The sequence below is a fragment of the Typopeltis vanoorti genome, chromosome 5, assembly GCF_054136105.1.
Source record: "Typopeltis vanoorti isolate ZY-2024b chromosome 5, IOZ_Tvanoo_1.0, whole genome shotgun sequence".
Lineage (NCBI taxonomy): Eukaryota > Metazoa > Arthropoda > Arachnida > Uropygi > Thelyphonidae > Typopeltis > Typopeltis vanoorti.
The window spans coordinates 83538665-83550773 of record NC_143553.1 but is presented as its reverse complement, the minus strand read 5'-3'; the positions used below and the strand labels follow the sequence as shown (position 1 = coordinate 83550773).

At 33.1% G+C, this 12109-nt stretch overlaps 1 protein-coding gene across 2 annotated transcripts in view; it reads left to right on the top strand.

Annotated features, from left to right (window-relative positions):
* The window catches only part of Kdm5 (Lysine demethylase 5), a 561081-nt gene that overhangs the window by 347619 nt on the left and 201353 nt on the right, over nt 1-12109 (top strand). For both annotated transcript variants that reach the window (XM_090393222.1, XM_090393221.1), the window contains one exon: nt 1826-2034. In XM_090393222.1, the coding sequence (XP_090249348.1) occupies nt 1826-2034 (209 nt within the window). The remainder of the gene's footprint in view (nt 1-1825; nt 2035-12109) is intronic.

Here is a 12109-nt window from a genome sequence, read left to right as displayed (position 1 = left end):
CAGCGATTACTAGCGTGAGCTAATGCAAGTAGTCCTAGTACATAGTACAAACTCGGGCAACACGAAGCAAAGCTGGTAAAGTTCTGATCACTATTCTTGGTATTTTCCATAATGTAAAAACGCATTTCCTAGGAAATGTATGCTGTTATTACATTATGGTGGGAGGTCACTACCCAGACTGGTTTCAGCCTTTGAGGCTTCATCAGTGAGTAATTCTTCTCACAGTGAAAAAACTTTCAGTAGCTCTTTCTGATCCTGAGTATTTTAATCATGCTTACTATATTATTAAAACATGCTAGATCAGAGATAGTAACAGGTGAATTCATTTAACTACCTAGATTGTATGATTACATATGAAAAATATATAAACCTAAAAATTGCAAAATATTTTAAAATAACAGGTGTAATTAACTCTATATTTAAACCAAACCTAGTTCAAAAACAAACCAGACTAAAAGTATACAATACGTTAGCCCTACCAGTCCAAGTACAAGCCATTGTATGGAAGTGAAATCTGGACAATAAAACAGAAAGACAAACAAAGATTAATAACAGCTGAAATGAAGTTTATGAGAAAAACTGCAAAGTATATTCTATTTGATCACAAAAGAAATGAAGAAATTATGAAAGAATTAAATCAGGAATCAGTAATAGAAAAAATTAAAAAATATAAACATAAATGGATGGAACATGATCAAAGAATGAAAACAGAAAGATTACCAAAACAAACCATTAGGAAAAAGAAAACCAAGATGTCCTCTTAAAAGATTCAACGATGACTTCTAAGGCCGGAACAGGCCATTCTATTCCTAAATCCTTGATTGGCATGAGATCAGAGATGGTTGTAAATTTGGTCCATATCAAAATTTCATTTCATTGCATCCAGTATTATAAGATGATACACCTGTTTTTATTGCTTGTATATGGGAAGCATGACTTCTGCATTCATTCAACCCTGGAATCTTCCTGGGTTTGCCTCTCACTGATGAGACCTGAATAAAGATATAAAGGTCACAACTGGTCTGGCTGGGGACTGCTTTGCATTATAGGATACGAAGGCAGTTGATGTGAATTCATCACCCTTTATATACATGAAGATAGTTCATGTGTAAACTGTGTTTGCTTACACTTGAATAAAGATTAAACAAGAATATAATTTCTTAGCAAGTATAATTTACTTGCTAAGAAATTAACTTCTAGAAGAAAAATAACTTTTACATAAAAACAGAACTTATTGTTCAGTTATTTATTATTAATAGTATGAGTACAGATTGTCTGATTATCTCACTAGGCTAATCTGTCCTTAAATATGCTTAAAAAAATATTAAAGTAACAGCCTCTTGATTTTATGTTTGGAATTTTTTTTTTTTTTTTTTTTTTTTTTTTTTTTTTTTTTTTTTTTTTAAAGTTATCTGAAATTTGTTACCATATCATGATCCCAAAGTGCTGAATTTTATTGCCCACTTTACTCTATTTGGAGAGTTGAGCAATTCATGCAGTTTGCAGTGATTTTTTTGTTTATAGTTGACCATATTACACTAAAGTAGTTTAAAATAGACTGAGAAACAAAAAAAAAAAAAAAAACTAAGTTTGGAGTATGTGAAGGAGATACAATCCACTTTGGATGAATAAGGTATATTGAGTGGTTTAAATGTTATTGTGAACGATACATTGTCAGCAGTGTAATTTTATATATAGAGATGTGGCAACCATAATATTATGTATTAGCACAGTACTGCAAAAATATCAATGTTCAGTTTTAATTAATTTTGTATTTTATTTTATTCATATAAAAGTAACTTCTGTTTTTTTTCTCTCCCTCTAGAAATTGCAACAAACCCGATGGCTTGAGGAAGTTCAGGGCACTCTAGTTGAACCACAACAAGTAACTTTAGATGTTCTGAGGAAGCTTTTAGATAAAGGAGTCAATCTTCCTCCTCATCCAACTGTTGAAAAAACAATGGCAGAATTACAAGAATTACTCACTGTTGGAGAAAAGTGGGAAGAAAAGGCAAAGCTATGCCTGCAAGGAAGGTGAACTTGACCTTAGTTTTTTTTTCTTTCTTTGTGCGTGTGTGTGTGTTTCAGTGGAGAAAGGAATTTAGTTGATTTTAATATGTAATATTATAGATGGATTTAAGAATGAAAAAAAAATAACGTGGCTAGTCATTGCCCTAAATATAAGAGAAACTGGTAGAATGATTGAAACTGATTCAAGTGAATACTGCTTTTGGAAAATAGTGCAGCATTGATTATGAAACTGTGCAATGTATGAAGAGAATGGAGCAAATTTTCTAAGGATCGGATTAGTGATTATTATTACGTAACACCTCCAGGGAGTCCAAAGACTCATCGAGGGAGGGCACTTACTCTACAACTCTCTCCACCACGCAATCCACCAACTACAATGAACTGCAACTACCATCATCTACACTAATGCCATCTACCGTCCATCATCACCACTAGTGTTTTCCAGACAATCATACAAATTAATCAATTTTGAACATAGTTTATATAAATTTATTTAGCACTGCCTTAGATTTGAAAACAGTATTGAATGTTTCTGGATACATGCAGTGCATGGTTGGGAAGAATATGTATCTATTTATATCAAGAAAGATTAGAGGTTTTTGGGCAAGAATATGATCTTGTCCTGTTTTCTTATAAAATGAGATGAATTTTATTTCATTAAAACTCAGTTGTCTATTTGCTGTCCCATTAATGTGATTATTTCGTATTGCATTAGTGTTCAGACAAAGTGAAAATTTGAAAAATAGTGGGTATTAAGTTAAATCATCTCTGGTCTTAAACCCATTCAGTGCTTCACTCAAATATACTTGTTTTGACCGGAATATATATGTGACTATGATATTATGTGTTAACTCCTGATCTAAAACTGATCATACCTGTTTTAAAGGGGGATTAGTTCACCTCTCCAGGGAGTGGTTTTAAAAAAAAATAATGCACTGATTTTGTGTATGGTTGAAAACTGCATTACAAAATAATAAATATAAATGACTGGTGGTTGAAGTTTTTTTGCTACAAAGTTTCTCTGTTGCAGTGAATTAATGAAGCAAACATACTGATTTGCTATTTCTCAGTAGCAGTTGCATATTTTAAATAGACTCAGTAGTTTGTGCTGCAATACTGCTAATGAGTTTAGAACAAATGGAACAATCTTTTTAATTTTCCTTCAGTTCTAATAAAACTTTTTAAAGGCTCATGTCTCAGAGTGTAACTGATATGTTTATTTATTTTATTTTATTTTTTATTTATTTATTTATTTTTCTGTAGGCTCTGTTACTTCTATTTTAGTATAATTTTTCTCCAAAACTTCATTTCTCTTCGTTTGCACCCATAATATCTTTAATGCCCTTCTCTACACTTTGAAAGAGTCAATCCTGTTTATCTCTTCCTTGTTTACTGTTCATTTTTTTTTGCTCAATATAAAAAAAGTAGACCAAATGAAACATCTAGCATTCTTAAGTTTTTTGCTTATTTTTCTTGATGTTAGTATGTTTTTCGGTCTGTTAAAGATTGATTTTGCAATTTCTATTCTTTTAGTATCTCTTTTTTCCATTTTCCATTCTCCATAATAAATAATTCTACTATTCAGCATGCTGTATATTTTGGTTTTCTGTTTTGAACTTGGGGATATATTTTTCTCTACTTTCTAATCATAACTTTAAAGTTTATAATTTATTGTAAGGCCATACTTTTTATTTTTATGTGTTTATTTGATCTATTAATTGTTGCAAGTCTTCCCCCCCCCCCTCTCTCTCTCTCTCTCTCTCTCTCTGTGTGTGTGTGTGTGTGTGTGTGTGTGTGTGTGTGTGTGTTAATACAATATTATCTGCATAATGAAGATTATTTATATTATTTTGTCTTATTTTTACTTTCTCCAGTTCTCTACTTTGAAAAATGTTTTCACTTTAGAGATTGAATAAAAGAGAAAGTACCCAGAAGAAATATATATAAATAACTATGCAGAGATAAAAATTGTATGTCCTACAGTGCAGAGTGCACATCTTTTTCTCTACATAGTCTATTTCTTGATTAATTATTCAAGTATGAAACATATTACATTAATTTGTAAATATTTTATTATGATGTATATATATATATGTTGTAAAATATTGATAATGTAAAAGTTGCCAAGAATGGATGTACACAGAAATATTTAAGGCATTACAGCATTATGTAATGCTAGGCTATCTTGCATTGTTGACACCATGGTAGAGCAGTGAAAACTGAAACTAATTTCCTTAATGTTTCTGGAGGACTTCAATGCATAGCACTCAGATATACTGAAGAAAAGTGTGAATAATACTTCAGTGAAGCTTTTAGAAGATATTTGTTTCTGGATATAGACACATTAATTATGAAACTGTGCAGCAGTGCATGAAATTCCTAGAGCAACGTTTCTGATATTGCCAAACGTAGAGCAAAGAACTGAGATGTAACCAACATGCAGGATGTTGCACAGCATTTCTTTAGTTATTAGCAACAGAGAATGCTAAAAAAAAAAATTTTTTTTTTAATTTAAAAAAAAAAAACAGTAGGGAAGTGAGAATATTATTACATGACACCTCCAGGGAGTTCAAAGACTCGTTGAGGGATGGCACTTACTCTACAACTCTCTGTCTCCACCAACTATGCCAACACTATCTGCCGCCCACCACCACTAGTATTTTCACAGACAATCACAAACTTCCATGCCCACAGCAGGATTTGAACCACAGCCTGTTGGCCAGAGAGTAGATATGCTAACCACCCAGTCAACCAGGCTGGGAATGAAATTTATTTAAGGAATAAAACAGAAGTTTTATGAAGTCCACAGATATATACAGTATGTTAATAGCATTTAAATATGTAGATAATAAGTACGTCTCTTAGGAATTTGTTCAGATTGGTGAAATAAAAGGCATATTTGAAAATTCATTCCACCAAAATTAAATCATTGCTTTAAGTTTTTTTTTTCTTTGATAGATGTTAATGTTGTTATAATAATATAATTCATTCAGCTGATTAGTCAAGGTCAAATACTTAAGTAACAATGATATCACATTTACAGTTATATACGTTTTTAGTGGTGATGCAATAGAATTGCTTCACCACTTAAAGAAGGGCATTGTGAAGTGGGTGCTGTGGATTGATGCTCCATATATCTGGGTGGCTTTACATGAAAGGCTGGAGTTGGTTCACAGTTTGATATGTGGTGATTGGTTATCTCCAATTTTGATATAAAGTTTAATATCATATAATGGGATACCTAATAGTTTGATTTTTTTTTACAGCTTTTATCTTTTGCAAGGTTTTAGATGATATACAATTTGCGATGTATTAACATTTTAACAACCTCCCTTTTTTGTTCTTCTTATTTTCAGTATTTATTTTCCTTGTTATTTCTTCCTGTTTTTTAAAGTTATCTTATAACAATTCTAAATGACCATTGATTTGTAGATATTTAAATGCATAATTTAATTACCTCTTAAATAAGTCTGCAAAGTGGTCTCTAACTTTTAGATATGACAACATAAAAGAATTCAGAACTGAAAGTATGTGACTTTTCGCTGAAATTTCCATGTTCTTGATATAAATCCAGCAGATACTTATCGTTGTTTTAACTTTGCTCTTTTCTCTAAATTTTTCCAAATGTTTGTCTGGCATTCATTCCATAGTCTGTTGTTTAGATCTTTGACAAGAATCAGTTTCGGATACTTACAAGGGGATTCTCCAAAGTTCTGATAAACACCTAGAACAAAATGACTACATGAAAAACATACATCATTACTAACTTCTTGTCTACAATTTTCCTCCAAATCAATCTGTTACCTGTCAAGACTCCAACATTATCAGATCTTATATTTCTGACTTCTAAGGCAATTTTCACTGTATCAGTCCACCTGTATCTTGATCTTCCTGTGGGTCTTTTTCCTTCCAACCTGGCAGACAACACTTGTTTTGCTAATCTTTCTTCTCCCATTCTGTTTAAGTGACCATACCACCTGAAATTAGCTCTGCTAACACATTCCTGGATATTAATGATTCAGAGTTCTTTCCTAATATCCTCATTTTTAATATGATATTGCCATTGCTGCTAAATGTTCGATCCCCTAATCTTTATCAGAACTTTCATATACATGATTTACAGTCTTTGATCAAGAGTTTTATTTTTAATCTAGCTTTCGGATCCATAAGTTAAAATTGGTTTGAATACCGTCTTGTATACAATTAATTTAGTGTTTTGGCTGATTTCTCTCTTATTCCATATAAATTTATTCAGTTGATTTCCTACCATACCGACTTTGTTGATTCTGTTGTCTGTTTCCATAATTAATTTACCATCTTCCCTAAAAATGGTGCGTAAGTAGCTGAAATGTTTTACTTGTTCTATAGGTTCTCCATTCACAACACAGTTGATATTTTTGGTGCTTCTGCCTATTTTCATTGTCTTTGCCTTGTTATTGCTGACTTTCATGCCAAATCTATTACAATGGTTATTTAATTTAGTCAGAGAATCTTGCAGATTTGTACCAGATTTATTTAAAAGTATAACATCATCCACATAAAGTAAACAGCTGAGATTATCATCTTCAATTTTGATATCAGGTTTAATATTCCTTTCCTTCATAATGTAATCCATATAGATCAGTGTTTCTCAAACTTCAGATATCTGCGTACGCCTTCTTAAATTTTCATTATTACCAAGTACCCCTAATTGGTTAATTAAAAAATAAATTCATTAATTAATTAAAATTAATAAATTAATTTAAAATATTAATTATCTATTTTATTTGAATTTATATGTTCATGTAAACAAAAAATATGATTTATTTTTAAATTTTGGCTCTCTAGAGATGTCAGACGACACACTCTTATCAATTTCATTTGATCCAGATGTAATATCAACGTTTTCTTGTTGCTTACAGCTACTTGTATTTGCTATATTGCTCTCTTTTGGAGGTTTTATAAATCCAGTCTTTAACCAATGATCCATACGTAAGAATTTGAAAGCTAAAAAAAAAAATACTTTATTTACTCGAATATAACTCTAACTTTTTTCCCAAAATTAAAGCTAAAAAATCGTGTTGCAAGATACGTGCCGGAATTTTCGGAAACTAAAATTTTCAGAAAAAAAACCGAAATGGTGCGACTTACCAAGAAGCTCCTACTCGCTATCACTACTTTTGGAATTGAGAACAGTTTCTTTGTGTGCATTGTCAAAGTCATCTATCCAAATAGCAAAAATTACCAGTAATATACAAGACTTGAGATACGTAAAGCAGCGAAGAACTGCATATGATTGGTGCAGTATTAACAAGAGATTGCGTGAACCAAAGACAAATTAGTATTTCAACAGTTGAGTTGAAATGCTAATTCCCTTTAATTGAATTCGATAATATCTAAAACACGTTCACTATATATTTCTTAGTTTTAACATGTTAATGATGGGGGTAGGTGTCAAGCAAAACCATATGTTCCACCAGCAACATATGGTTTTGCTTGGTCTACACAGCAGTTTCTGTTGGAGAGGGGATGTGATTCATTAGTTAATGCCATTTTATTCAGGTTGTCTCTAATTGCACTGTTTGTTGAAAAATATAATGACTACTTTAATTATGCATAGCCGAAAATTGCCATGTACCCCCTAACAACCTTTTGCGTATCCCCAGGAGTACATGTACCACACTTTGAGAAACACTGATATAGATAATGAATAACAGAGGGGATAATGTACATCCTTGTCTCACACCAGATTTAACATTAAACCATCTTCCTGTACTTCAATTTTAACTGCTGACTTACAACTCAAATAAGGACAAGTATTGCTTGACATAATTCCCCATTGACATTATATAACTAGCATTTTGAATAGCCTTTCTCCTTGCACCTTGTCATATGCCTTTTGCAGGTCTACAGAACTTACTGATCTTTGTTATATTTTCATGATTTCTCAGCTATTTGTCATAAAGTGAAAATCTGATCCTGACAGCCTCTATTTGGCCTGAATCCAACTTGTTCTTTATCAAGCTTCTCTTCCACAATCCTTCTCAACTGTTTCTCAAGTATACTGGGCATACCAGGAACACACAGTAGGGAAATACCTCTGTAATTCTCACATTCAGTTTAATTTCCTTTTTTTGTTTATGAGTACTATGAGAGCTCTACTGCAATCATCTGGAATTTGTCCCTCTGTCCAGGCCTTCTGAACTATGCAGTGCAACCACCGTAAGACTTTTATACCTCCATACATTTCTGGTCGAATATCATCTGCTCCAGCTGCCGTTCAACATTTCAGGCTTTTGATAGCTTTTTCCACTTCAAGAATATATATGTATTCCTGATTGCACACCTGTTGAGTGTTCTTTACTACTGTAAATAACTGTAAATCACTGATTGTTTCATTTAGCTATTTTTCCAAGTAATTACTCCATACTTCAAGGATACCTTTTTCTCCAGTTTTCATGTCACCTTTATCATCTCTAATTCCTTTACAGCACTCTTTCCTCCATTTCTGGGCTTTTTCAACAGCCTCCAGAATATCTTGCCACCTTTTTTTTTATATTTATTTTCTATGCTCTTGCCAAAGTCCTCCCATGACTTTTGTTTAGCCAGTTTTACACAGTGTTTCGCTTTCTTACATTTGTCTCTGTATTCTCTAAGACACAAGCTTACTTTTTTACCAGGAACTTTTGATAAAAACTTCGACTGCCTCTTTATCTTCCTGTGTCCGCCATGGAGTTCTGATTTTAATATCCTTGCACACAACCTAACCACATGCCTCTCTGGCTGAATCAATCAGTGTTTTCTTCAAGGCTTGCCACTGAATCTCCAAGGTTTGGTTCCTGTTCTCAAACTCTTTTATTTTTTCTTGAATAATCTTTGTGTATTTTAGTCTACAGTTCACATCTGAGAGCTGCTCAACTTTTATTCGCTTTAAAACTTTCTTACATGTTGTTCTTTTCAAAATGAAATTCAATTTTATCCTGCTCAAGACTAAATGGTGATCAATCACTTCCAATTTCAATTTCTCTGTACATGCTGGTGTCCTGCACCAGTGGGAAAACATCACTATCAATAATAACATAGTCAATGAGACTTTTCTCATTCCTTGCCTCTTCTCTCCATGTGAATTTGTGCACTTTTTTATGTTGGAACATTGTATTAGTAATAACAAGTCCATGTCCTGAGCAGAAATCCGACAGGTATTTGCTATTATTATTATTATTAACTTTGCTCTTTTCCCTAAATTTTCCCAAAATATTTTTGTATGGCTGACAGTCATTTCTTACTCTGCTATTTAGATCCCCAACAAGAACCAACTTTTCCTCTTTCATTGTGTCAGTTTCCTTCTCTAGAGCCTCAAAAAATGTCTCCACTTCTACCTTAGTAGAACCTTCTATGGGACTTTAGGCACAAATAAGTCTCATTGTCCAGTTCGCCATTCTCATATTTGCTCACATCACTCTACTTGAGACTGCCTGCCATTCAAGAAGATTAGCTTCATATTTAGTGTTGAATACTATGACTGCTCCTTCTTTTCCTTGATTGTCATTACTTGAATATGACATTTTGTATTTGTTGTTCAGAAAGATCTCACCAGTTTTTGTCTTTTTTGTTTCAGGTGATGTTGAGTTGGGTTTTGTTTTGCGTTTTAGGTTTTGTTCCAGTAGTTGACTTTTTGCTTGTTTGCCCTGGTTCCCTGGCGAAAATGACAGGGCCTTGTTTAACCGTGCGACATCCCAGCCGGCATGAAATTCTGTCATGTTGTACCATCATCTGAAATTTTGGTTTAAGCCAATAAGAATAAATTTGGTCGGCTAAATCCCAAATTGCCAGCCTATCCTCATCCATTCAGTATTCAGGTAGATACCTAACAGGGTGCACCACAAGAAGGTGAGGATTGGACATTAGGTCAGAAGCCCTGGTCGGTTCTCTGTATTCCTTTGAAGGCTATGTGGAGGTCTCCTCTCTGTTATATAGCTTTGACCCGTAAGCAGCCCTATATGGATTTATTCAGTTAGCATTCTTTACATACTTGGAAAATAGATAGGAAATTTGGCTTCGGTCTACTATTACTAGTTGCAGTACTTTGTGTGAAATGGCAAAGTTTATTTGTAATTTGTCATGAAACAAACAGAATTTAACATTATTTATTTCATAGGTTTATACACTGAGATGTTAATGTAATTATTTCCACATCCACTATCTGATGCATGTTCATCCCAACTATTACTTTAATATGAAAGGTATTAATATTGAGTTGGTTCAATCTTTGTTGCTATAACAACCTTCAGTCTTATGGGAATGCTTTCCACTAGATTTTGGTATGTTGCTGGATTAGTTCCCTTCCATTCTTTCAGAAGAGCATTAGTGAAGTTGGTAAGTGATGTCAGGTGATTTGGCTTGGCTTGCAATCAGTGTTTCAGTTCATTCCACAGATATTCAGTGGATTTAAATCAGGGCTCTGTGCAGACCACCCAAGTTCATCACCCATCTCATCAACCTATTCCTGCACAGAACTTGCTTTGCCGATGGGAACATTATCATATTGATACAGGAGGTCACTGAACTGTTGCCATAAAGTTGAAAGTACAGAATTGTGTAGAATGTCATTATAAGATGCTCCATCACTAGAACTAGGGGCCTGACCTGAACCATGATACCTCCTCTTCCACCAAATTTCTCATTTGGCACAACATATACGGGCAGGTAGCATTTTCCTGACATCTATACTCATCCATCAGACTGCCAGAATGGAGAAGCATAATTCATCACTTTAGGAAAAAGTGTTTTCTCTGCTTCAGAGTCCAATGGTGGCAAGCTTACACTACTCCATTCGACGAATGACATTTCCCTTGTTGATGTTAGGCTTGTGTGCAGCCATGGAAACCCATGTTCTTCAGCTTTCAGCAAACAATTGTGGTGCTGTTATTGCTTGCAGAGATATTTTGCAACTCGGTAGTGAGTGTTTTAACTGATGATAGGCTTTTTTCCATGCCATGTGCTTCAGCAGTCCTGCTCTGTGATTTTGTTTGGCCTACCAGGTCACAATTGTGCTCTTGTTATTCCTAGGTATTTCCATTTGACGCTAACTTCAGTTGCAGTGGTGGCATGATAGTGCCACATTGAAAGTCACTGAGCTCTTCATATGTCCCATTTTAGTATTATTGTTTGTCTATGAAGATTGCAATGACTCTGCTTTCTTGTATAAACCATGGTTGTGATGTATATATACATATCCACTACTACAAATGAGTGTTCAGCTATTTTTAGTCATATAGGATAGTAATTTGGCTTTTCTCATATTAACAACATAAATTTTTGAAATAACATTTGTTTGGATATAAACAGTACCAATATGTCAAATTTTGACAGCAAATGTAATTAAGCTGTAATTTTTAATTTATATAAATTTGTTTTTTAACTAACAAGACTAAAGTAGAAAAATAAATAAAGTATTGCTCTTGACATACAAAAGAAACTTTAGTTTAATAACAAGTTTATGAAACTACCGTATTCTAATAAAATGTGTAACACTAAATTTATTTATTTATTTTTATCAGTATTATCTGAATTTTACTATAGATATCCTACACCTTAAACAAAATGGGAGAGGAAAGTTTAGCAAAACATTTTCAGGATATAAGGAAAAAGACCCATAGGAAAACCAAGATCACTAAGTTGCAAGGAGCAAGTCAAAGCAAAGTTAATTCAGAGAAGTTAGGCTAAATGTGGTTTTAAAATGCCTTGTCTCCTTAGCTAAATTAATGCAACTCTACTTATTGAGGTTATAGGAGTATTTCATAGCTGTTGCTGATTCAAAAAATATTCTCCCAGATCTATAACAACTTCAATGCAGTACAACTGTCTTTTTTCCATTTTCCATGTATAAGACACACCCTACTTTTTTGAACCTAAAATTAAGATATCAATATTTTAAACATAAAACAGAACACATTTGATATATTTTTTAAATATTTAAAGTATATTTAGTAATTAGGTAATATATTTAAGATACATACTAAGATTCATTTTCTGGGCTAACTTGGTTCGTGTTCTCATGGCCAGCCCTTCTCTCCTCATGAAGTTGAAGCAAAATGGT